This window comes from Lissotriton helveticus, chromosome 2_1 (assembly GCF_964261635.1).
Source record: "Lissotriton helveticus chromosome 2_1, aLisHel1.1, whole genome shotgun sequence".
In the NCBI taxonomy this organism is placed as follows: domain Eukaryota; kingdom Metazoa; phylum Chordata; class Amphibia; order Caudata; family Salamandridae; genus Lissotriton; species Lissotriton helveticus.
Window position 1 is genome coordinate 257,012,117 of NC_136059.1, and position 23,221 is coordinate 257,035,337.

At 48.3% G+C, this 23,221-nt stretch overlaps 1 protein-coding gene across 4 annotated transcripts in view; it reads left to right on the forward strand.

Moving 5' to 3' along the window:
• CTIF (cap binding complex dependent translation initiation factor) overlaps positions 1 to 23,221 on the forward strand; it is a 954,573-nt gene that overhangs the window by 827,250 nt on the left and 104,102 nt on the right. For all 4 annotated transcript variants that reach the window (XM_078674783.1, XM_078674781.1, XM_078674780.1 and 1 more), the window contains one exon: positions 14,371 to 14,526. In XM_078674783.1, coding sequence (XP_078530909.1) covers positions 14,371 to 14,526 — 156 coding nt within the window. The remainder of the gene's footprint in view (positions 1 to 14,370; positions 14,527 to 23,221) is intronic.

Genomic DNA, 23,221 nt, shown 5'->3' on the forward strand with positions numbered 1-23,221 from the left:
TGGAGGGCTCACAATTGTTTAGGCTTACAGTTATGTAAGTTTACCGTGGGCCACTTATAACTTCTTCCCGTCCAGTGCAAGTTAGGAAGTTAAATCCTCTGATATTTTCCGCTAAATCTTCCTCCTCGCGGGTTCCCAATGTTGGCACCCGTGATGTGTATAGCGCTCGCCTAATGGCACTTGGTGCAGGGTCAGACACTGTCTACACCTGTGCTTCTTCCAGCCTTTCTACCCCACTGGGGTGCTTGTTGCCGAACCACGTTGTTGCAGGGGGGAGGGGGTGGGAGGGGGATGCTGATGGTGTACCACTACTGGGTAATTAGCAGCCCTTTCGAGCTTCAATTCTTGCTTAATTTGAGCCGGTGGTTTTCGGTGCTCAGCACCAGCGCTTTACACGAGCACCAGTTAAGAGCAAATTAATTTATTGTAGGCACGGGGAGATTTGACCAGAACCACTAGATGGTGTGCCGAGGCCGAGACTCGAACCTGGTTCCTCAGCTCCGAAGTCGGCAGCTGTGGTCATTACACCACATCCTCTGCCCACTTTCATGGTAGTTGGTTCTGTTTTCAGCGGCGCTAACAGGAGAAATGGGCTCGTGCACGCTGCCTCCTGACGAGAGCCTCGGCACTTACTTTTTTACAATATGAACCACTGTGTAGTGTCTTTATGGAATACACCACAAAATAATGTTGAATTCAATATCCTTTATTGGATATAGTTAACATGCATCTGGTTATGTCTCCAGCCAGTCAGTGACAACGGATAACTTTTGGAATGTAAAGACATAACATAGAATTCAATGACATGTGAATAGTTCTAAACTCTAATGAATTAAATAAATAAATACTACTTACACGCTACTACACACTGCCTTCACGGAACCCTGCAAACATCACGCGTGCGGTGGGTTCCCTTTCGTGGGCATGCAGGTCCCGAGACCCTCAGCTTAACCTGTGTCAGTCACTGCAGTGTCATCCCACAGGCTTGTATAGCGCAACACTATGAACTCAATGCACCCTTTCTCCTCCGAGGTGCTTGTTTACTCAATTAAAGGGCACAGTGATTAAAGTCTGGCCTAGATCCAGTTTAAGCTGTCTCAATTAAAAAAAAGCTATAAATAAAACATACGTTTTCATACACTTGCACAGCGGTCTTTAGGTCAGCGCTCTTCACCCATAGGTCTGTTCAGCTGTCATTAACATTCTGCTTCTGCCCACGGGTCCCTTAACAACCTTTGGAACTGCCTTTGTGACCCTTGGCCTTAGAGGTCGTATAGTCTGGTCCAAGAACACAGGGAAGGCACCCCTTCCGGGTGTTAGGGCACCACCCTCCTTGTTCTCAGGACATTTTATATAAATTACACAAATAGTGAATATTAGCTTAAGAAAAATGGAGCACTAAGAGCTGGAACAGGGCCTTCGCTAGAAGATCAGTTATATAAAATGCAATTATTTTAAATTTGTTGTGTGTATGTTAGTGCTTCTGTATATGTGAGCATTTGTGTGTGAAAATGAGTGAAATTGAGTGTCAGTATACAAAGTATGATTGAGTCCGAGCGAGCGAGAATGATTGTGCATGAGGAAGTGTTATGGAGTTTTAGTGAATTTGAGGGTTGGTGAGTAAGAATGAGTGAGTATGTGAGAAAGTATGAATGAGTAAGAGTGAATGAGTGAGAGTGAGTCAGAGTAAGACTAAGTGAGAATGAGTAAGTGTAGAGCAATTGAGAGTGAATGAGAATGAATGAGTGCATGGGAGTAACAAAGAATGTGACTGAAAGAATGTGAGTGAGTGTGACAGAGAATGTGATGTTATGCTTGTGAATCTGCTGTTGGTCCTGGCATAATGAAGATACTTTTTAGCATAGAGGGCCCGTGGCAAAATCCTGAATCTGGTATACTGGAGGCAATACTTGGCATGACGGGCACCTGTGTCAAAAGGTTGCTGCTGGCTTATTAGAGGCAATACTTAACATATGGAACACCTGTGGCAAAATGCTGATGCTGGCATACTGGGGGTGATTCTTGGCATGGGGGTAGCCATGGTAAAATGCAGAGGCTTGCACATTCAATGTAATTCTTGGCGTAAGGAATGGCCACTGTGACCTATATCGGAGAGGGTACCCATGTGAAAATGCAGGTCCTGATATACTAGAGCTAATTTGTTAACACAAAGGGTCTCCCGTGGAAGGCCATAATGATGAGATTCTGACACTGGCATATTATATATGATTTTTTGACTTAAACCTGCGTCCCTGTGTTGGACAGGCCGCATGGTCGGGCTGCCCCCTCCCCGCAATGGGACCTGGACCCTGGCTCCCCCTGCATCCCCCAGCCAGAGTCCCCGACGACCACCCGAAGTACACTGCAATTCCTCACCCACAAGACACCAGCTCCGAACCCAGCTGGCCCGGGTCACCATCCACACCACGGCCTCGGCCCAGCCGCCATCTTGGGCCACTACAGCACGAGGCCGCGTGGCCTCAACTCGACCCTCACCCTGGGCCCGGCCGGGCCCGACATCGAGGCACCAACCTCCCCCCGGGAGGCAGAGTGACCACTTGGCGAGTCAATGGGAGAAAGGAATCGTCAACGGCTCTCCTCCGCCAGGTGTCGATCACCCCCGGCCGCCTGGGCGCTGGCTCCACCCCCATGCTGGGTGTCTGGACTCCCTCATCCCGGACCTCCCGGCCCCCCAGGCGCGAGGGTCCGGACATCAAAGGGGACCAGACCTATAACTGGGGCAGGACCAGACCAGGAAACAAGTTGTATCCTGGAGTCGAGAGACCCGAGAAGAACTCATCCGTGACTTGGCCTGCTGGCGCTGCCGCGGCCCTCTGCCTCGTGAAACCATCGTCTTGGCCTGCTGGCGCTGCCGCGGCCCTCTGCCTCGTGAAACCATCGTCTTGGCCTGCTGGCGCTGCCGCGGCCCTCTGCCTCGTGAAACCATCGTCTTGGCCTGCTGGCGCTGCCGCGGCCCTCTGCCTCGTGAAACCATCGTCTTGGCCTGCTGGCGCTGCCGCGGCCCTCTGCCTCGTGAAACCATCGTCTTGGCCTGCTGGCGCTGCCGCGGCCCTCTGCCTCGTGAAACCATCGTCTTGGCCTACTGGCGCTGCCGCGGCCCTCTGCTTTAAGAGACTATCACCTTGGCCTGCTGGCGCTGCCGCGGCCCGATCCACAGACACTCCAGCTCGAGGATTGTGAGCTCGCCTGTTACCACTACCTGTACCGATCCGGTACCAAGACTGTCCCGCTACCCCCTTTCCCTACAGAGACTAGAAGTGAGAGGACCCCCGGGTCCAAGATCTCCTGTATCACTGATATCCTTGCCTTAAGAACCTTATATAAAGCCTTGAACTCGACTTGGTGTGGTGCCTGTTTGTGGGGAGGGAGGTAACTTGTCTGTACGATCGCCGGAGACGGTCCCCCTCGGGGATCTCTCCCTCGGTATCCGGCCGACCCTCAGGGTCCCCGTCTAACATTGGTGGCCAGCGACGGGATCCGAACCTACGCATAATCGTACAGAAAGTCACTCGCCCCACCACACACAACAACCATGTCAATAGAGAGCGGAACAACGGAGAAATTTCAGATGGAAAAATTGGAAGACTACAACCACCGGGAACTGAAGCAATATTGCATAGAACTTGGACTTCCAACCACAGGTCTTAGCACAAAGGAAGACTTCAAACGAGCCCTAGAAGCTTGGGCGGAAACGGGTACGGCCGTACCCCGAACACAAACAACCGAGACGAGCCCCGCACCAACTAAAGAAAGAGCGGATCTCTCCCTGGAAGAGATCCGAGAAAGAGAAAAAACCAGACTCCACGAATTAGAACTTGCCCGACTTCGCTTGGATGGGGAACTCAAGCTGGCAGAACAAAAAATAACCCTGGAACACTTACGGCTCAGGGAAGAGCGGGAAGACAAGCAAAGACAGAGGGAGCTAGAGGAAAAGAGACTAGAGTACGAACATGAGCGCAATCTCAAAGCACTGGAGGTCCAGAAACAGAATAAAGACCTCGGGCTCCCCGAACGACCGACCCCGTCTGCCTCGACCGAACCCAAGGTTCACATCCCCAAAGATGTCATCCGGGAATACCACAAGAACGATGATATACAGCAGTGGTTTAAAGCCTATGAGGTGGCAATGACCTCCCACCGGATTCCCCGAAGCGATTGGGGGGCCGGTTTATGGGGGAGGTTTGTCAACGAAGGGCGGGACGCCCTGCTACAACTCCCGGACCAGCTGATGACCTCCTACGACCACATGAAGGCCGCCCTCCTCACTCGATACGGGCTCACACCGGAGATGTACCGCCAACGGTTCCGCGACTGCAAACGGATTCCGGGTACAACTTGGGTGGAGTACGTGAACTTTTTTAGCCGAGCCTTCGAGGGGTGGATCAAGGGCAACAAAGTAACCACCTACGAACAACTCTTTGACCTTATCGTATGGGAGCACCTGTCGAACAACTGCTTCGTGGAGCTCCGGCAACACCTCCTGGACAGTAAGCTAACCGACCCTCGACAACTAGCCGTCGAAGCCGACCGGTGGGAAAGCACCCGAGTTGGCAGGAACGCACCCAGCGAATTATCCAGACCGTATCGCCCCCGAGGGGGAGGAGGAAGTCAGGGTCGGGGGAGAGACACCGGCCCCTCGTCACCCCCCAGAAACCCCTCGACCCCGGTTGGCCGAGGAAGCCCTGCCGTCCGGGCCGGTTTCCGGGCCAACATTACGTGCCACAGGTGCCAGCGACCCGGCCACTACGCCAGTGATCCCAATTGCCCAAAGAACCCGAACACTACCCCCCGCCAAGTTGCAGCGGCGGCCCTAGGGGAAGAACTAATCCCGGAAGACCAGGAAGAGTACGAGACCGATCCCTCTGAATGGGCACCCGCCGCCATGGCACTGGTCTGCTTAGGGGAGAGAGACATGATTCCGCGGGGCCCCCTTCCCGCCAACACACAGAAGTACGGTCAATGGGTCAACATTAATGGCCGCCGGGCGGAAGCCCTCCGCGACACCGGGGCCAGTGTAACGGCGGTCCGACGCCACCTCGTCACTCCAGACCAAATCTTGCCGAACATTCTTTGCCCTGTCCGATCAGCCGACAATTCCGAAAGCCTATGCCACGTGGCCTGCGTCCCCTTCGAGTGGGGGGGAGTAACAGGGATGTTAAAAGTAACTGTCCGCGATGATGCCCCCGTGGACTGCCTCCTAGGAAACGACCTTGAAAGCTCTCCCTGGGCAGCTGTCGAATGGAGGGAGCACCTGGGGATGCTTGGCCTCCCCGAATGGGTCTGCGTCACGACCCGGTCCATGACCGCCCGCGCGGTCCCCAGCCCAGAAGAGCCCGAGTGGCCAGAACCTCCTCCCGCGCTCATCCCCGAGGAGGCCGCCCCAGAAGCCAGTCCATTGACCCAAACCGAGGAAGGATCCGACCAGCTTCGGGACGTCCCTGACCTGGCCCAATGGCGGCAGGAGGGAGGCCCCACGCAGGAACAATTCCGGGCCGAACAGAAAACCTGTCCCTCTCTCGAAGGACTCCGGCAGCAAGCCCTGGCCCAGAGCGCCGGGGATACCTCGGGGGCCCACTGGATCTACTGGGACCAAGACCTGCTCTACAGCGAGCAGAAAGTTGCAGAACTAGGGGCCAGTCGGGTGCTGGTGGTGCCCCTTCGCTTCCGAGACTTCCTCCTGAACTTAGCCCACGATGTCCCCCTTGCCGGACACCTGGGGCAGGATAAAACCTACGACCGCCTGGTGACCCATTTTTTCTGGCCCCACATGCGGAAGGATGTCACCAACCACTGCAAGGCCTGCCCCACCTGCCAGGCCAGCGGAAAAAGTGGCCGAAAAATCAAAGCACCATTACAACCCTTTCCTGTCGTCACCACCCCGTTTGAACGAGTGGGAATAGACATTGTGGGGCCCCTCGACCCTCAAACAGCCCAAGGACACCGGTTCATCCTGGTCCTGGTAGACCACGCCACCCGCTATCCCGAAGCCATCCCCCTTCGGACTGTGACGGCCCCCGTGGTGGGCCGGGCCCTGATGGGGATCTTCTCCCGGGTGGGGTTCCCCCGGGAGGTCGTCAGTGACAGGGGCACGAACTTTATCTCCAGATATATGAAGTCCCTCTGGCAGCAATGCGGGGTCACCTACAAATTTACGACCCCCTATCACCCGCAAGGAAACGGACTGGTCGAGAGATTCAACCGCACCCTCAAGGGGATGATTATGGGTCTAGGAGAACCCCTTCGACGCCAGTGGGACGTGCTGCTTCCATGCCTCCTGTTTGCCTATCGGGAGGTCCCGCAGAAGTCCCTCGGCTTCAGCCCCTTTGAACTACTGTACGGGCACCCCGTCCGGGGCCCCCTCAGCCTAGTCAAGGAAGGTTGGGAGCAGCCTCCCCAGAAAACCCCCCGGACATCTACCGATATCTCCTGGCTCTCCGCAACCAGACCCGGCGGTTCCGAGACACCGCCAAAGCCAACCTCGAGGCCAGTCAGGAGGACATGAAGAGGTGGTACGATCAGCACACGTCCTCCATTGAGTTCGAACCTGGACAACAGGTCTGGGTGATGTCCCCGGTTGAGCCCTGTGCCCTCCAAGACCGATGGTCCGGGCCCTTCAAGGTAATCGAACGCAAGGGGCCCGTCACCTATTTAATCGACATGGAGACTGCCCGGAACCCCCTACGGGTCCTCCATGCCAACAGGCTCAAACCCCATTTTGTGCGATCCGAACTCAGCCTCCTGATGGCTACCGATACTGGGACAGAAGAAGACTCCGAACCCCTTCCGGACTTACTGAGGGCCCTCGAGCAGGATGGCTCGGTGGAAGGGGTCCAGCTCTCCGAAGCCCTGTCCCCGGAGCAACGCCAAGACTGCCAAACGCTCCTGAGGCAGTTCGCCTCCCTGTTCTCCCTCACCCCCGGAGTCACCCCCTGGTGCCTCCACGATGTGGACACCGGGGACAGCCCTCCTATTCGACACCGGGCATACCGCGTACCAGACCGGGTACGAGCCTGCATCCAGACCGAGGTGTCCAAGATGCTGACCCTAGGAGTGATCGAACCCTCAGACAGTCCCTGGGCGAGCCCAGTCGTCCTGGTTCCCAAGGCAGCTGCCCCGGGCGTTGCCCCTGAGCTCCGGTTCTGCGTGGACTATCGAGGGCTGAATGCAGTTACCCGGACCGACGCTCATCCCATCCCCCGGGCAGACGAGCTAATTGACCGGATGGGGGCCGCCCGCTACCTGAGCATCTTCGACCTAACAGTGGGCTACTGGCAGATCGGCCTCACCCCTAGGGCCCAAGAACGATCCGCCTTCTCTACCCCAGACGGGCACTACCACTTTAAAGTCATGCCCTTCGGCATGAAAAACGCCCCGGCAACGTTCCAACGGCTGGTAAACCAGGTACTGGCGGGCCTGGAAGACTTCAGCGCCGCCTACCTGGACGACATTGCTGTGTACAGCCACCAGTGGACCGACCACCTCCGCCACCTGCGGGAGGTTCTACACGCCCTCCAGCAAGCAGGGCTCACCATCAAGGCCAGCAAGTGCCAAGTTGGCCAAGGGTCCGTGACCTACCTGGGACACCAAGTGGGAAGCGGGCTGGTGGCCCCTCTCCAACTCAAGATTGCTGCCATCCAGGCCTGGCAACCCCCGACGAGCCAAACGGAGGTCCGGGTCTTCCTGGGGCTCACCGGATACTACCGGCGGTTCGTGAAGGACTATGGCAGCATCGTGGGGCCCCTCACAGAGCTCACCTCCAAAAAGAGCCCCAAAACCGTCAACTGGACCCCGGACTGCCAATCAGCCTTCGAGAAGCTAAAGACCGCCATGTGCACGGCCCCCGTGCTCCAGGCTCCCGACTACAGCCGGGAATTCCTTGTGCAAACGGACGCCTCCGATCATGGTGTGGGGGCCGTCCTCTCCCAACTCAACGCCGAAGGGGTCGACCATCCGGTGGTCTTCATCAGCAGACGCCTCTTGCCCCGAGAACAGCGCTGGAGCACCATTGAGAGGGAGGCCTTCGCCGTAGTCTGGGCACTCAAGAAGCTCCGGCCATACCTCTTCGGCACCCACTTCCGGGTGCAAACAGACCACCGACCCCTGCAATGGCTGATGCAAATGCGGGGGGAGAACCCGAAGCTGTTGCGCTGGTCCATCTCCCTGCAGGGGATGGACTTCACGGTGGAACATCGTCCAGGCCAGGACCACGCCAACGCCGACGGCCTGTCACGCTTTTTCCGCCTCAGCGAGGAGAGTCCCCAGGAAGATGGCTGACTCTCCCCGCCTTCAGCTGGGGGGGACGCATGTTGGACAGGCCGCATGGTCGGGCTGCCCCCTCCCCGCAATGGGACCTGGACCCTGGCTCCCCCTGCATCCCCCAGCCAGAGTCCCCGACGACCACCCGAAGTACACTGCAATTCCTCACCCACAAGACACCAGCTCCGAACCCAGCTGGCCCGGGTCACCATCCACACCACGGCCTCGGCCCAGCCGCCATCTTGGGCCACTACAGCACGAGGCCGCGTGGCCTCAACTCGACCCTCACCCTGGGCCCGGCCGGGCCCGACATCGAGGCACCAACCTCCCCCCGGGAGGCAGAGTGACCACTTGGCGAGTCAATGGGAGAAAGGAATCGTCAACGGCTCTCCTCCGCCAGGTGTCGATCACCCCCGGCCGCCTGGGCGCTGGCTCCACCCCCATGCTGGGTGTCTGGACTCCCTCATCCCGGACCTCCCGGCCCCCCAGGCGCGAGGGTCCGGACATCAAAGGGGACCAGACCTATAACTGGGGCAGGACCAGACCAGGAAACCAGTTGTATCCTGGAGTCGAGAGACCCGAGAAGAACTCATCCGTGACTTGGCCTGCTGGCGCTGCCGCGGCCCTCTGCCTCGTGAAACCATCGTCTTGGCCTGCTGGCGCTGCCGCGGCCCTCTGCCTCGTGAAACCATCGTCTTGGCCTGCTGGCGCTGCCGCGGCCCTCTGCCTCGTGAAACCATCGTCTTGGCCTGCTGGCGCTGCCGCAGCCCTCTGCCTCGTGAAACCATCGTCTTGGCCTGCTGGCGCTGCCGCGGCCCTCTGCCTCGTGAAACCATCGTCTTGGCCTGCTGGCGCTGCCGCGGCCCTCTGCCTCGTGAAACCATCGTCTTGGCCTGCTGGCGCTGCCGCGGCCCTCTGCCTCGTGAAACCATCGTCTTGGCCTACTGGCGCTGCCGCGGCCCTCTGCTTTAAGAGACTATCACCTTGGCCTGCTGGCGCTGCCGCGGCCCGATCCACAGACACTCCAGCTCGAGGATTGTGAGCTCGCCTGTTACCACTACCTGTACCGATCCGGTACCAAGACTGTCCCGCTACCCCCTTTCCCTACAGAGACTAGAAGTGAGAGGACCCCCGGGTCCAAGATCTCCTGTATCACTGATATCCTTGCCTTAAGAACCTTATATAAAGCCTTGAACTCGACTTGGTGTGGTGCCTGTTTGTGGGGAGGGAGGTAACTTGTCTGTACGATCGCCGGAGACGGTCCCCCTCGGGGATCTCTCCCTCGGTATCCGGCCGACCCTCAGGGTCCCCGTCTAACACCCTGGCATAATGATGGCCCTTAAACAAAGGACTCCTGGATTTGCTGGGACAGTCCCAGTTTTCACCACCTGTCCTGACTGATGTCAGTGAATTTAGCACCTGCCCCGTTTTTCAGAGAAGGAACACTGAGCACAGAAGTGGGCTATTTTTTTGTGTTATACCGCAGGAATCATTAGATTAGCCCTGTGTCGCTTACCATTCTGTGATTCTGGGTAAATCACTTGGGGCATTATACCGCCAAACTCGTGGTGGCAGTCCCTGGACCGTCAGACTGGTGGTCCGTCCGCCATATTACAAATACAGCGGTGGGACCACCACAGGACCGCTGCAACTTCTGGGGATCATGGATCCCGTGGCGATGGCCTGAATATGCTTGGCGGGCCGCTGCTGCACCGCCATGCATATGAGGAGTTTCCTGGTTAGCCTGCCATTAACCGCATGCGTGCGGCGGTTATTTTTGCGCTGCGCAGCTTTTTTCAAAAAGCCGCGTTACCTGACGAGCTCAGCTCGTCATCAGCGTGCGAGCGGCGCAACTGATGACGAGCTGAGCTCGTCATCAGCGCCGAAGTGGTTAAAAGTGCAGCAGTGAGGAAACTTGGGGGCCCTTTAGGGCCCTCTATTGCCTCAGGGCCATGGGATGCAGGCCTGGGGGGAGTGGTGGTCAGCCCGCTCCAGGACAGCCAAACTCGTATTCAGGCCTTGAATATCTTGTACATAAAAAAAAAAAAATCTGACCTTGTGTAATGTAATGTGGTGCTCATGTAAAGCACTCTGATACCGTTGGGCCTTGTTTGCAGTGTATAAAACTGCAAAAAATAATTTGATATTGATTCTATGTTTGGACCGGTTGCACACTCTTCATTTCACCAGGAATGGCGACAGGGCAACAGCCATTGTAATCAGGCATGCCGGTGCACACGCCTGCCCTTCTCCTTGCAGCATTCACAACAAGAAGGGTACTTCATGTCACAGAGATGCAGGGAAAGCCCTTTGACCAAAAAAAACACAATCCTGGCAAGGTTGAACCCTTGCTTTCCAAGATTGCTTGCCTTACTTTTTGGAAGTAGTGTCTTTATCTTATTTCTATGGCCACATCATCCAGAGCCATCGATTATACAGACGTTTGGTTCATGAATTTTGAACATGAGAAACACTAAGACCGGATTCAACAAAAAACAAGCATTGGCAAAGCCAGTAGGTAAGTGTAGCCCTGAATATCCACCACCCCCCTCCTGTGAGGGAGGGTGCATTCGAAAGAAGTGGCTCTCCACTGGCACATCCATCCTTTTACATCAGCCTTCCATAGCTGAAGTTCAAGTGTGTGCTAATCAGTCCTGACGCTTGCAAAGTTAAAAAACAGCCCCTGTTTCTACATATACAAGAGTTTGTGGCTGCATGTTGAGTGAGCTAAAGAATGATGATGGATTAAACCCAGATCAGTTGACTGGGGGTGAGTGCTTGCAATGTTCAACACTCTGTCCACCATCCCCTATGGTTTTGCTAATTTTGCCCCAAATTGGCAGGGTATGCCCAGACGTGGGTCCCTTGCTCACTTGGCCACTGGATTCAAGATAGCCTGGCTGATGAGGGTTATGAACCTGAAACCGGTCCCAGGATGCTGGTTTCTAGTCCAGGGAAGAGATGGCTTGGCAGTTCGGGCTGGACTGTTCGCATGAGGTACATGGTCAGACTGATTTGCATCTGGCCATGTCTGAACTGGGATGGCAGATGAGCTAAAACATGATGATGATGAATTATACCCACATCAGTTGACTGTGGGTGAGTTCTTGCAATGTTCAACACTCCGTCATCATCCCCTTTGGTTTTGCTAATTTCGCTCTAAGTTGGCAGGGTATGCCCATACGTGGGTCCCTTTCTCACTTGGCCACTGGATTCAAGATAGCCTGGCTGATGAGGGTTAGGAACCCGAAACCTGTCACAGGATGCTTGTTTCCGGTCCAGGGAAGACATGGCTTGGCAGTTCGGTCTGGACTGTTCCCATGAGGTACAGAGTCAGACTGATTTGCCTATGGCCCTGTCTGAACTGGGGTGGCAGAGTGAGCTAAAGAATGATGATGGATTAAACCCAGATCAGTTGACTGGGGGTGAGTGCTTGCAATGTTCAACACTCTGTCCATCATCCCCTTTGGTTTTGCTTGAAAGCAGGGTCATCTTTTTCAAGATTTTTCGTTTCCATATCAGTGGCCGCTATAGGCTACAGGGCTGCTGTTAAAATGGTTTGCTACCATTCAAATGCCCTAGGATTTCTGTCAAAATACTTACAAAATCCTTAAATTCTGGCTGCCTGTGACACTATAGCCCTGCATCTGCTAACCCAACAGAGATGGCGTTCATTTTACTCTGTTAGCTGATTCCTGTATTTTTGTTTTTAACACATTTTTTTTACCATTGGGACTCTGGAGACTATTCTCCCCCCCTGCCCAATGTTTCACAGAGACTTTATTTTACATCTGAGCGTGCTTATACAAGAGGCTTCTCTGAGAGATCACCCATGTTGTTGTTTGATGGTAGTTTTATAGGCCAAGTTGCACAAATCTGCTTACTTCATTACTGTGGGTAAACTCACTTTTACCTACGGATTAACAAAATTAAGAGGTTATTCGCAAAATCGGTTCAGATGAGGCATGTAACGGCAGGCATATCCTTGTAATAAAAAATAAGCACTTGCAAACCTAAAAGGTCTAGCCTTGCCAAGCTGGTGCAATGATTAATTTCTTTTTTATTTTTAGCGCAAGAAAGTGCCACACAAAGAAAACACGTGGACTCTTAAACGTGGCCACCATGATTTCTTTAAACGTGTTTAATAAAAAAAGATATTAAATAAAATGTCCTTTCTACCAGTGATATTTTTTATATAAAACCCTCTAGACATGCCATCCATGTTATTATTTGAAAGCATTTAATAAATCACCACTTAATCACGCATAGGAATATCAGGTGGCTACAATGTAACAATATCACTTAAACACTTTGTAGCATTAAAAGGAGACATAAAATAAAACACCATCTAACTGGGCATCCGAACTACAGCCAAAATAAATAGTCGCTATTTAAAATTCATGTAACAAAATACCCATCAGTTAGTTAGAAGTGTGTTAGAACGATGTTAATTGGTCATCCGAATTCAAGCAAATTTGGTAAATCTCTCGCTAATGTTTTCCCACCTTAAGGTCAGGATTATTAGGCTAAAGTTGACACTGAGCAAAATTCGTATGGTGCCCATATTGAGCTGAGGATGTCATGCATATGTGCTTTCTAATGAATTTGGATATATTATTAAATGCGTTGAAGACAGGTGCATTTTTTAAAAATAAATTCATGACTTAGACTTTTCTACCTGATTTTGATTTTGATTTTGCATAGATAATGAGTCAGGATAACCGCTATTTATGCAGTTGAGTTCCAGTGTAATACATTATACAGGTATATAATTTAAGAGAATTCGCTGAAAATCTTGAATGGATCCCGGCCATTCTGAGTCGCATTGGACACCCCTGATGTAGTTAAAGCTTAAGACTTTTAAATGTAGCTTTGAGCATTCAGCTTAAGTAAATGCATTTTTATTTTTTACTTTAATTCTTGCATCAGTCGATATATTTTCGTTTTTTTAAAAGTTTGACAGTTGTGTGCATATCCTTCTATTTATGAGACAACAAGGACCCCCTGGTTCTATAGAAACTTCTAGGGCAGGGTAAAACAATGTGTGGGTATCTTCCTAGACAGTTAAAACATTACGTTAATGTGTCATGCTAAGGCCTAGCAATTACAATGTCAAGCAGACAAAGCTATATAAAAATGTTTTAGATTTTTTTTTAAAGTATTATCTGTCACAAAGTACAGTACATATGGCATTCAATCATAATATACAAAATACATTAAACCAACATAAAAATTCATCATTAAAAAGTAAATTTTTCAAACAGTACATATGTCTGATCATATATTTGGGGGGAGTGGCGAGATTGGAGATATTTCCGACGCGCGTTTCGGCGCTATACCAGCGCCTTCTACTGGGGAATCGAGCCACAGATTCCTGGATCTACAGAGGCCAGCGAGTTTTGGAAATTTAAAACTCTTCTTATCCCTGGAATATAGGAGCAATCGTTATTCTGAAAATGAAGTAGGAGGCTACCTCAGTAAATTCTGTATGGGTTCAGGTACTTCTTAATCGTAATCTGTAGGTGTACTTCTGTTTTATATTATATTGATGTACTTGTACACTTCTCCGATAGGATAAAGCTGTGAGGCAGTTTCTTATAGATAATGAATGCGCACCAGGAAAGGTCTTCTGTTGAGCATTAATGGTTCTGGCAGGCCAATAGTGTATGGAGACTCTGATAATTTTCCTTTGAGTATATCTCCAATCGCGATAACGTCTTTCCGGGCCAAGATGGAATATCCACTGTTTGAAAAATTTACTTTTTAATGATGAATTTTTATGTTGATTTAATGTATTTTGTATTTTATGATTGAGTGCATCTCCTTCTATGCATCTGGTTGCCTCGGTCATTGCAAATAAGCAAATACATCTTTGTGCTTTATTATATTTTATTTTTAAAGTTATGATCCGCCAAAGTTTGGTTGCATAATTTTCTTATTCCCATCGAGATGAGAAGCTGCTTAATTACCTTTCCAATATTTATTTCTTGATACTAGTGTTTGACTTCAATTTCCTCTTTTGTCTGCAGTCAATGTTTGTTTGACACTTATTCGGAAACACAGTGGTGCTGACTCTCTCTGTTGTCTTTTCAGAGTGATTTCACATTGCGAGAGGAGCTGCAGCTGAGTGACGTGGAGCGATGGTTGGGGTTCATCACCTTCCTCTGCGAGGTGTTCGGGACCATGCGGAGCAATACGGGGGATCCCTTCAGAGTACTCGTTGGGCCCATCTACACTTGCCTGAAAGAGGTAACAAACACGCTTCTCAGTAGAAACATTTACAACTGGTACAATGTAGTCTTCTAATAAGAATCTAACATTTGGGCACCAGTTATGCTTTCTGTATGTTCCAATCTGAAGACCCCGGACTAGAACATACAGAAAGGTCAGGCAATCTTATAGTGACTAACTGACAACCATTGCCTAGAGAAAGTGTGTCTTCAGAATCACCAGGGTGAACACACGTTAGCTGCTGTTCTAGGTATGTATACATTATCTATGGCTGAGTTTCATTCATAGAATAAAGGTAAAACCTTCAACGTTGAACTTATGAGGAAATCCTTAAAGAAACAGAAGTAAATAAGTGCCAATATGTCCTACTCTTAGCAATTGTTTAGTTGTGTTTTTCTTTAGAAAAACATTTGATCATGACAAAATTGTGCTTGGCTGAAGGAAGGTCTTTCTGTGGGATGGGTTCTGATTAACATGTTGAAATCCAACTTTGTAATGTTATGTCAAGCATTCGTTGGTCCTGTTAATATAACAGGCCTATCGCTGCTCTAGAGGCCGCCTGGAATAATGGTGGAGAGGTGAATCAAAGCAAGGTTATGTTTCTCTTTTTAGAAATGATGCAGCCACGTGATGTCGTGACTTGCACTATTCATTGAAACCCAATTTCTGTTTCAGTAGCCTGACTGCTTCTAAAAATTGAGATTTCTGTTACTGGTTTCTCACTGGAAACTTCTGATATCTAGGCACTACGGAAGCCTTTTAATTACCATTGACTAACATCTCTGAACAGTCCCACATAAGTACCCACATCTCCTTGGCTCAAACCCATACGTTGTTCTACAAGTACTGAATGCATTTTAATTTCTGTAGTACGGCAAAAACCTCACTTTTGTGGTTATCTAGAAGGAAGCTGATAATCTCACCAGAGTATCCTTCTTGGAACCGAATACAAGTCTCAGAAACTGGGTGAGTGAGCGGAATACTTCACATGACGGTGTTCTGTCCATCATCAGCTTTCACTACCTCTACCAGGTGCCCCTGGCTGCAGATAAGCCTCAGGGTCTGTACTCTTGGGGGTCACCATCTCATGGAATTAATTCACTTATTTTTGTCACTTCTACAGAATCTTCTGCTTTCAACCACGAGTTTAAAGTTGATGCCAGGTTGTTATGGTCTCCCCTTTTGCAACATTAAGAAAAGACAAGGGCCCTGTACAAAGTCAAAGCACACATCTATTCCTTCTACGTAGTCACCGTACCCTAATAGTCTCAGTAAATGTCCAGTTATTTATAAAGAAAGTTATGCATGTGTTTAGCTTTTTTCTAGCCACTCATGGGTTTGAATATGTAAGGGATCTGAGGCACAAGAAGATGAAGGGATTTTACCCAGGATCAAAGTAGTTGGCTACTTAGCTCCTGGACCATGTACAGGTCACAGACGAGGAATCCTGCCTAGGCCTGGGTGAAATTTTAATTACACTGGAGTCACTTTGCACTACTCCCGTGACACGAAATTATAGAAAACCACGTGATTTTGCCAGTCCATGTAAATCGGAGTAAATTGGGACAAAATGCACAAGCGCACAGGAACAGTGCATGAGCAGCTGATGGCTGTTACTGTCCCTGTTGCATTTAACGACATTTTCTTAGTGCAAGGTTTATTTTGGCTGTGAGGGTGCATTTTGTGCTACGAAAATATCTATGGCTAAACGCAGGGTTATGCTCTTCATGTAATTCCACAGAATCCTGCTTTATTTTTGCCATCATTTCAAGTAATCACGCTACAGCAACTACCCCCACCACTTGTCCTGTTTTGGGGAATCTGTTTTCTTCCTCAGTTGCTTTACATTTTGCTGCATTATATATAACAATACTAGACCGAATTCATTCTTAGATGGTATAAAATGCTCTGAAAATGCAAACTGGTAGTTCGGTATATCAAGAGGGTAATCCAAGCAAAAACTGCTTGGAAGAAGTCAGAAGCCCAAGTGTTTAATGGAAAAGGTCACGTGGGCGTGCCAAGCCAGAGCAGGCTTTGATTCCACCCAGTTTCTCCCTCACAAAAAATGGAGTTTGGGCCTGTTTGTCTTGGTCTATTCCTATCTTTCGGAGGGAGGCTGCTATCTCACCCGGACCCGGCAGAGAGCCGGAGCTGCAGGCCCGGGCCGACAGCCTAAGTGCCTCGTGTCTGGGTGCCGGCCGTCTGAAAGGATGATGCGCTTTCTGGCCCGCTTGTTGCGTCTCCCTCCTTCCCTCCTCCCGGGCTCCCCTCGCCGCCCCCACCAGCCCCGGCGCCCTCGCTGCTCTCTCTTAAGTCCTTGTTATCTCCCGAGGCGGTGCCGTGTAATTTAGAGAAAAAATGCTCTCAACTCACTAATTAAGGCTTGAACTTCAAGGAGAGACTCCGAGGCGCTGTACTTTTTGGCAGCGCTCAGCTTGGAAGGCATTTGATGTACTCTCAGGTGGACGAGGAGGGCGACGTTGTCGGGAGGGGAAAATTGGACTTTTTTTTACTGCTGTTTAGCCGCGTTCACGTAAAACTTTTAAATGCTGGAAGTTGCAGATGCCTAATGACTTCCATGTTTCGTTTGGCACGTATGTTTTTTTTCTTGTCTGTGAGGTGTCGCTTCTCAGACGGAGAGCATCTGCGTGGAATGTTTTAAGTTGTGTCTCGTGGCTGGGCCGGGCTGCCTGTCAGTCACCATTTTAAGGTGGTCCGCTATCCCATTCTATTCTTTGCAAGTTCAAGGGCCCCTTGAAACAAGGAGAGATTAAAAGGGAACCCCCGTCATGGTACCAGCTGTTCCTTTAGAAATTAAGGGGGAGATGGGTTGGAGGCATTGTTACACTTTGGCCCTAATGGCCCCAGGTATTATCCAAACAATGGTTCTTGAGCTACTTTAACATACTCAACCATTAAAAGAAAAATATACAATTAAATAGAAAAATTATATGTAACAGTGAAAGGGTGGGAAAAACCTCATAGTATCATAATTTCACAAATAAGCATGTACATAAGTAAATTAAATAAATGAATTTTATGAGAAACAAAGGGCGCTCAGACAATTACACTCATACGATACACTAGAGAAACATTGACATGTGTGAAATCAAAAAACAATAGCAGACAAAAATATACATATAACAATTAACACAGTACACAATCAAACGGTAATATCATCTCTGATTTAGGCCATGTTCGAGGCGTCGACGGCGTTTCAACCCGAAATTGCTTTAAGGGTCATCATCAGGACAACAGACTTCAAGAGTGAAAGCGACCACTTATTTAGGTTCTTAACAATCTTCCTGCACGTAACAGTACTCTCCCCCTATCCGACCAACATTTTTCAAAGAGTTTGGAGGGGAGTCCTGTTAGTTTGAGAAAATCCCACTGAGTGAAAAATCTCCAGTAAGAAAGTATTCAATAAAAAGGTCAATCAAAAAACTCCAGTTAGACAATATAGAGCCAGGATATCGAATTCTTGTAAAGTCACCGGGGGTAGATAATTTATTAATTGGAAACCCTTGTGTGCAGTATCCCATCCTCCGTCACAACAGCTGGCAGGGACATCAACTTGACATTCCCATCTTGTATCCTCGTGGTATTTTGTACGTTTCAGGAGTTAAACTTACTACATAACACCCCTTAAAAGTCTGGAAAAAATATATTTAGTGCCAGAGCTTAAAAGTTGTGTAGTTGGGATATTTCACTGGTGCCACGGGAAAAAAGGGTTAAGTGCTGCGAAAGCCCATTGAATACCTCTGCAGTTCTGTTTTGGCGAGAGTGCTTCAGGATAGGATGCATACATGGACTCCGAGTGCTAGAAGATATCAAAGCCGCTATTGTTTCAGTTGGGGAAGCCAGTCCTGTAATGGCCACTGAAGAAATACTACTTAGTTATCAGCACAGCGATAAAAATTATTAAATGGCCGGGCTACTTATTGTCTCATGTTGGCGTGCTAGCCATCGTCCATCCATACACTTGGTTCAGCTGAACCCTAATAATTTATTTCCCATTACTGTGTTACTGTATCTTGTACAATTTGTTGTATCAAACAATACTTCACACCGTTTATGATATACCTTAAATTCATACAACGCTTACTTCAATTGACTGGTAGGTTCCAGGTGCATTACATATAATTAACATATGTTAGTGTTATCACAAACCAAATTGTGCTAATTTTCTCCACTATTGAAGAATACTATACTATCTTGTCCTGGCAGCCTGCATACAAAACTATTTGGCAACTCTATTAATCCACAGAGCTATTTTACAGGTTTATGAAAAGTGATGTGGAGTTGTGATTAATAGTTCTCATTTGGACCGTTGAGTTTCTTTTTGTGCCAAAGCAAACCTCTCTTCCTTGTCTCCACTTTTTTATACAATTATAATGACAGGAGTTGTTAACGTTTGTAGGCATTTGGTCCGGCTCCTTAGGGTTTCACTGCTTGTTTCTGTAATTCTTGCATCCTGCCTTGTCTACATTATTAAATGTAAAAAGTGAATACAATTGCAACTCATGTTAGAAATGTGCACGAATGAATGCATTCATTACCAACATTTTAACAGTTAAAAACATTTTCAACCTACGTCTATTTCCTGAAATGGACCTAAACCAGCTGAAGAAACAGGTTTCACTATATATTTCAAAATGTTAATATATCAGCTAAAATAGTTATTTATACTGACTACAGAGCACAAGATTTTGGCTTCTGATCTGAATCAATAGGCCCAACTATTCTTCCCTTTTTCCCAAATCTGTACAAATAAATCCCACAAAGTCTTTGGCTTATTCAGAGATATTTTGTTTACTGAATATAATTGTCCACCTATTTTATTTATACACTTAGAACAATTTCTCACCACTAATCGGTGACATAATAAAAATATGACATCACATATAAAGTAAAAACAACGATCAGCAAAAAAATACATGAATTAATCAGTAGTAAATAGTTGAGAAAAGAGAAACAGCGGCTGAAATGAGAATTTCTGTGAACTCCTTCTGAATTGACTGTAGCCATACCCCCACACAACTTGAGTACTGACCAACGAGAAACCCTGAGTTTCTTTATATACGTTCCGTAGATGTAGGGCCGCAAAGCTGTGCTCCCACCCCCTTCAAGTGGTATTCTCAAGCCACGAGGTTCCAGTTTACGAAGCCTCTTGAGAGACCAGTTTAGGTTACATTCTATCCGATTTTCAAAGGAGGCCTCTTTGGGACACCGGCCCGATGTTAAGGTAGACACACACTGGGCTGTTGACAATTGAGGAAACACTGTTGTAATGCCTTCTCCCAGAGTGTAATGCAGAACCTCTAGGAAGGGCCAGTAGGATGTCCTGATGAGTGCCCTTGCTTCTCTGGCTCTCACCTGGGGAGGCGGGCAATACAGGAAGCAGCTTTTGGACGTCATCCACCAGAAGGCAGGTCAGGAAGGATGCCCTGTCAGATGCCTTAAACTCTATGGTCGGCCAGCAAGGGGGAAGATAATCAAAGTCCAGCTTCATTACTGCAAAACCCAGAAGAAAATCTACACTCAGTGTGCTGGTTTTGGAGTATGCCATGCAACTGTCATCTTTCCCATGGCTCTTGCACGACATATAGTTTTCCACCATACACAGCTCTGTCTTAGTGCTTTCGTGCCTGCCAGCAAAGGAACACTGGAGACCAAAAGCTTCGTCTTGGATAGATGCACCAAGCACTTGGTCCCGGGCAGGATGTGAGTTAGTTAAGCTCTTCGGGATATATGGAAGGAATTCTGCGTATGTCAAACCTTCGTCTTTGCTTTTCCACTGAATGTGCCACCCTTTTGAGGTCCTTGCTCAAGTCAACCCTCTGAGACCCACCAATGCTCATCCTCCTATTGCATCTTTGTCTCTTACAGCCAAGGGGAGTGTCCCTCCATCAGCAGCACACCTCCCCAAGAACTCCTCAACCTCCTCATTGACTATTACTACTCTGAACCTAAATCATCCCCACCTCTTCGTTCCTTTACTCCGGATAGTCCTCCATTTCTGTACTCGGAGCATGGGATCACATTCCTCCTGAGTAAGGGTACTGTGCTGTACACTAATAAATAACATCAGCTGAATTGACAACTATATTGGCATCCTCTTTTTGATGGACCTCTGCCTGGCTGCATTTCTTGCTTCAATCCTACTATGTAGTTTTAAGTTATGGAATTGCGAATTCTTAGAACAGCTTGACACCACTATAGATCATATGTTTGTTTTACTCCTAATCCAATTCCAAGGCCATGCACTGATTTGTTTATTTTTTACACTAATTATAGCGTTTAGCAATAACTTTCATATTATCCGTTTGGATAAAAAAACAATTTTCTTCGATCTTATTTGGGCTTCTATCTAACTATTAACCAATTGGCCAAGACAGCGTCATTGCAAGTAAACCTAACTGGCTGTTGGAGCTAATTGGAAGAGGCGGAAGAATATTTAAAGCCTCAAGACAGAACCTTCTCATTTGTATACGGAGTATATTAATACTAAATATTTGTCTAAATGAGCCACACTAAGAAAATACCATAGTCAACAAATTCATCTCCATGGATCAAATCAACTTTGATAACAATGAAAGCCAAAAGTATATGTAGAGAACCTCTGGAGTTGGAAGACGTACTCTCCATCTGGCCTTAAGTAAATGGCACAAAGCAGTCTTTTTGACCAGAAAAAACAGATGTTGGGATAACTATTTGAGGCAGACAGACTAGAAGCCAGCACTAGACCTTGAAATCTGTAAGGACCTGGTCTATCTGCACTCTAGTTCCTGTGCCCTACTCAGCTTGTAATCTCATCATACCCATCCTTTTGATGTTGTATATTAAATTCCATCCCAAAACTTACAAATGAACGGATTATCAAAGCCGAGGCGTATTAACACATCTTTACAAAACTGACCATACAAGAAGTGGTATGCCTCATGACAGTGAAAATACTGAAAATACCAGCCGCAGATAGGGACTTCAGGCCAATTGTTTAAGCAATGATTCTATCACAAATCCCTGGAGAAGGAATGCCTTCCTTAGCAGGTGTACCAAATATCTCACTTGGCCCTTTTCAGTACACTTCTTCAGTTTGCTGTCACCATAGTTATTGGTGGAAATACATTTCCACTCTGCATTCAATCCAGCGCCTACACCTTGAAGCTTAATTAACTTGCATGATCTACTGTGTAGCCTAGAGAAGTTATACCTTGGGTGGCCATCTTTGCTTAACGATATATTCATTTTTATTGGAGGAACGAAAAACATTAGTAGTAAGATAAGCCTCATGCTGTAAATCCCTCACCACATAAAGACCAGGACCGTCAAAAAGGCCTTTTTGTGCCTCACTCCTAGAACGTGGCATTTCTTTCATCAATCTTTTCACTTACCACCGCACTCATTCGCTTTCTACAAGGCCCTTGAACTTAATTTTTTCTTAAGAAGCCTACTGATTACTTAACTGTCTTTCTGTCTGCCCTTAAACACTCATCCTTCTCTATGCAACCCACAGAGTATCTTATTTACTTATCTAGGTGTCCCTCAGAGTATGGGCCCCACTAAATAATCACCCAGAATAAAAGATAAGTAGTTGTTTTATGGGGCATTAGCATGCAGGCTCGGTCATGTCAGACGGGTTATATGGCTTCTGGGATGGCTGTTTGGGTAGTCCTCGTTTGTAGCGTAGAAACGTAGCTTCACATGGGTGGTTTTTGTCATCAGGAGTCTGTGGGACAAAGGACACCACCAGTCATAAAATGCTGCTAAGCTTTGTAGTTATGTTGCATCACTTGGATACTGTTCCTAGGCCCAAAGGGTAGCGGGATTTTGTGGTCCCAATGTCTACATGAGAAGCTTTGTTTAAAAGCACATTTTCAGGCCCTTCAATAGGCTCCGATTCTCTGTTGGATTTTTAGGGATGATCTAGTTCTCCGTGTTACAACTTTAATGCACTCAAGGCCCTTATGTTTGATGGTTTTGTCTCTGTTTTTAACTAGTTGGAATTTGCAGTCTACAATGGACCTTGGGTGATCTTCATTGCACTGTTCTTTACAGTTACTTCCTCCTTTTCTTGAGTGATGAGTTTTGCACTGTGTAAATAATGTTTATAAATTACAATAGCATTGGCCTCTTGTTAAAAAAAAAAACCACTGTGCGCCCTAACGTTCTCGTCAAAAATAAACCCATCAGTGAGCTCCATCACTTGGCAAACATCAAGGAAAAAGCGGTGGTCCAGCCATTTAAATTCACCCTGATTCAAGTCAGCATCTTGCTTCTTCCAGTCAAAGTTCTGCCTAAAATTGGAACTCATAGTGCTCATCTCACACTGTTAGATTTTCTATTATTGGTATTTCAGATGCTGATCCTCCTTAATATATCTGCAGTATTTGACTTGTGAATCATTCATTGCTGCTGGTATTCCACTAGCACTCTTTTGATCTTAGTTTTTTTGTCTCAGTATAATTAAATGTTTGTTAATTGGTCTGGCATGTGTGTGGAGTAAACCAGGATGTTCCTTTACCTTCAGTATTTTTAACATCTGTATTAACCCAGTTTTCTCTCTAATCAAACAGTGTTCAGCCTTGTGCTCCTCCAACCATGAGTTCTTTCATTTAATCTGCTTGTGTCCAGTCTTTCACCTTCTTTTGACCCCCTATTATCAGAAAGCAGTCCAGTACCGGTTGACCTACAGATGGCTCCAGTTGATCTC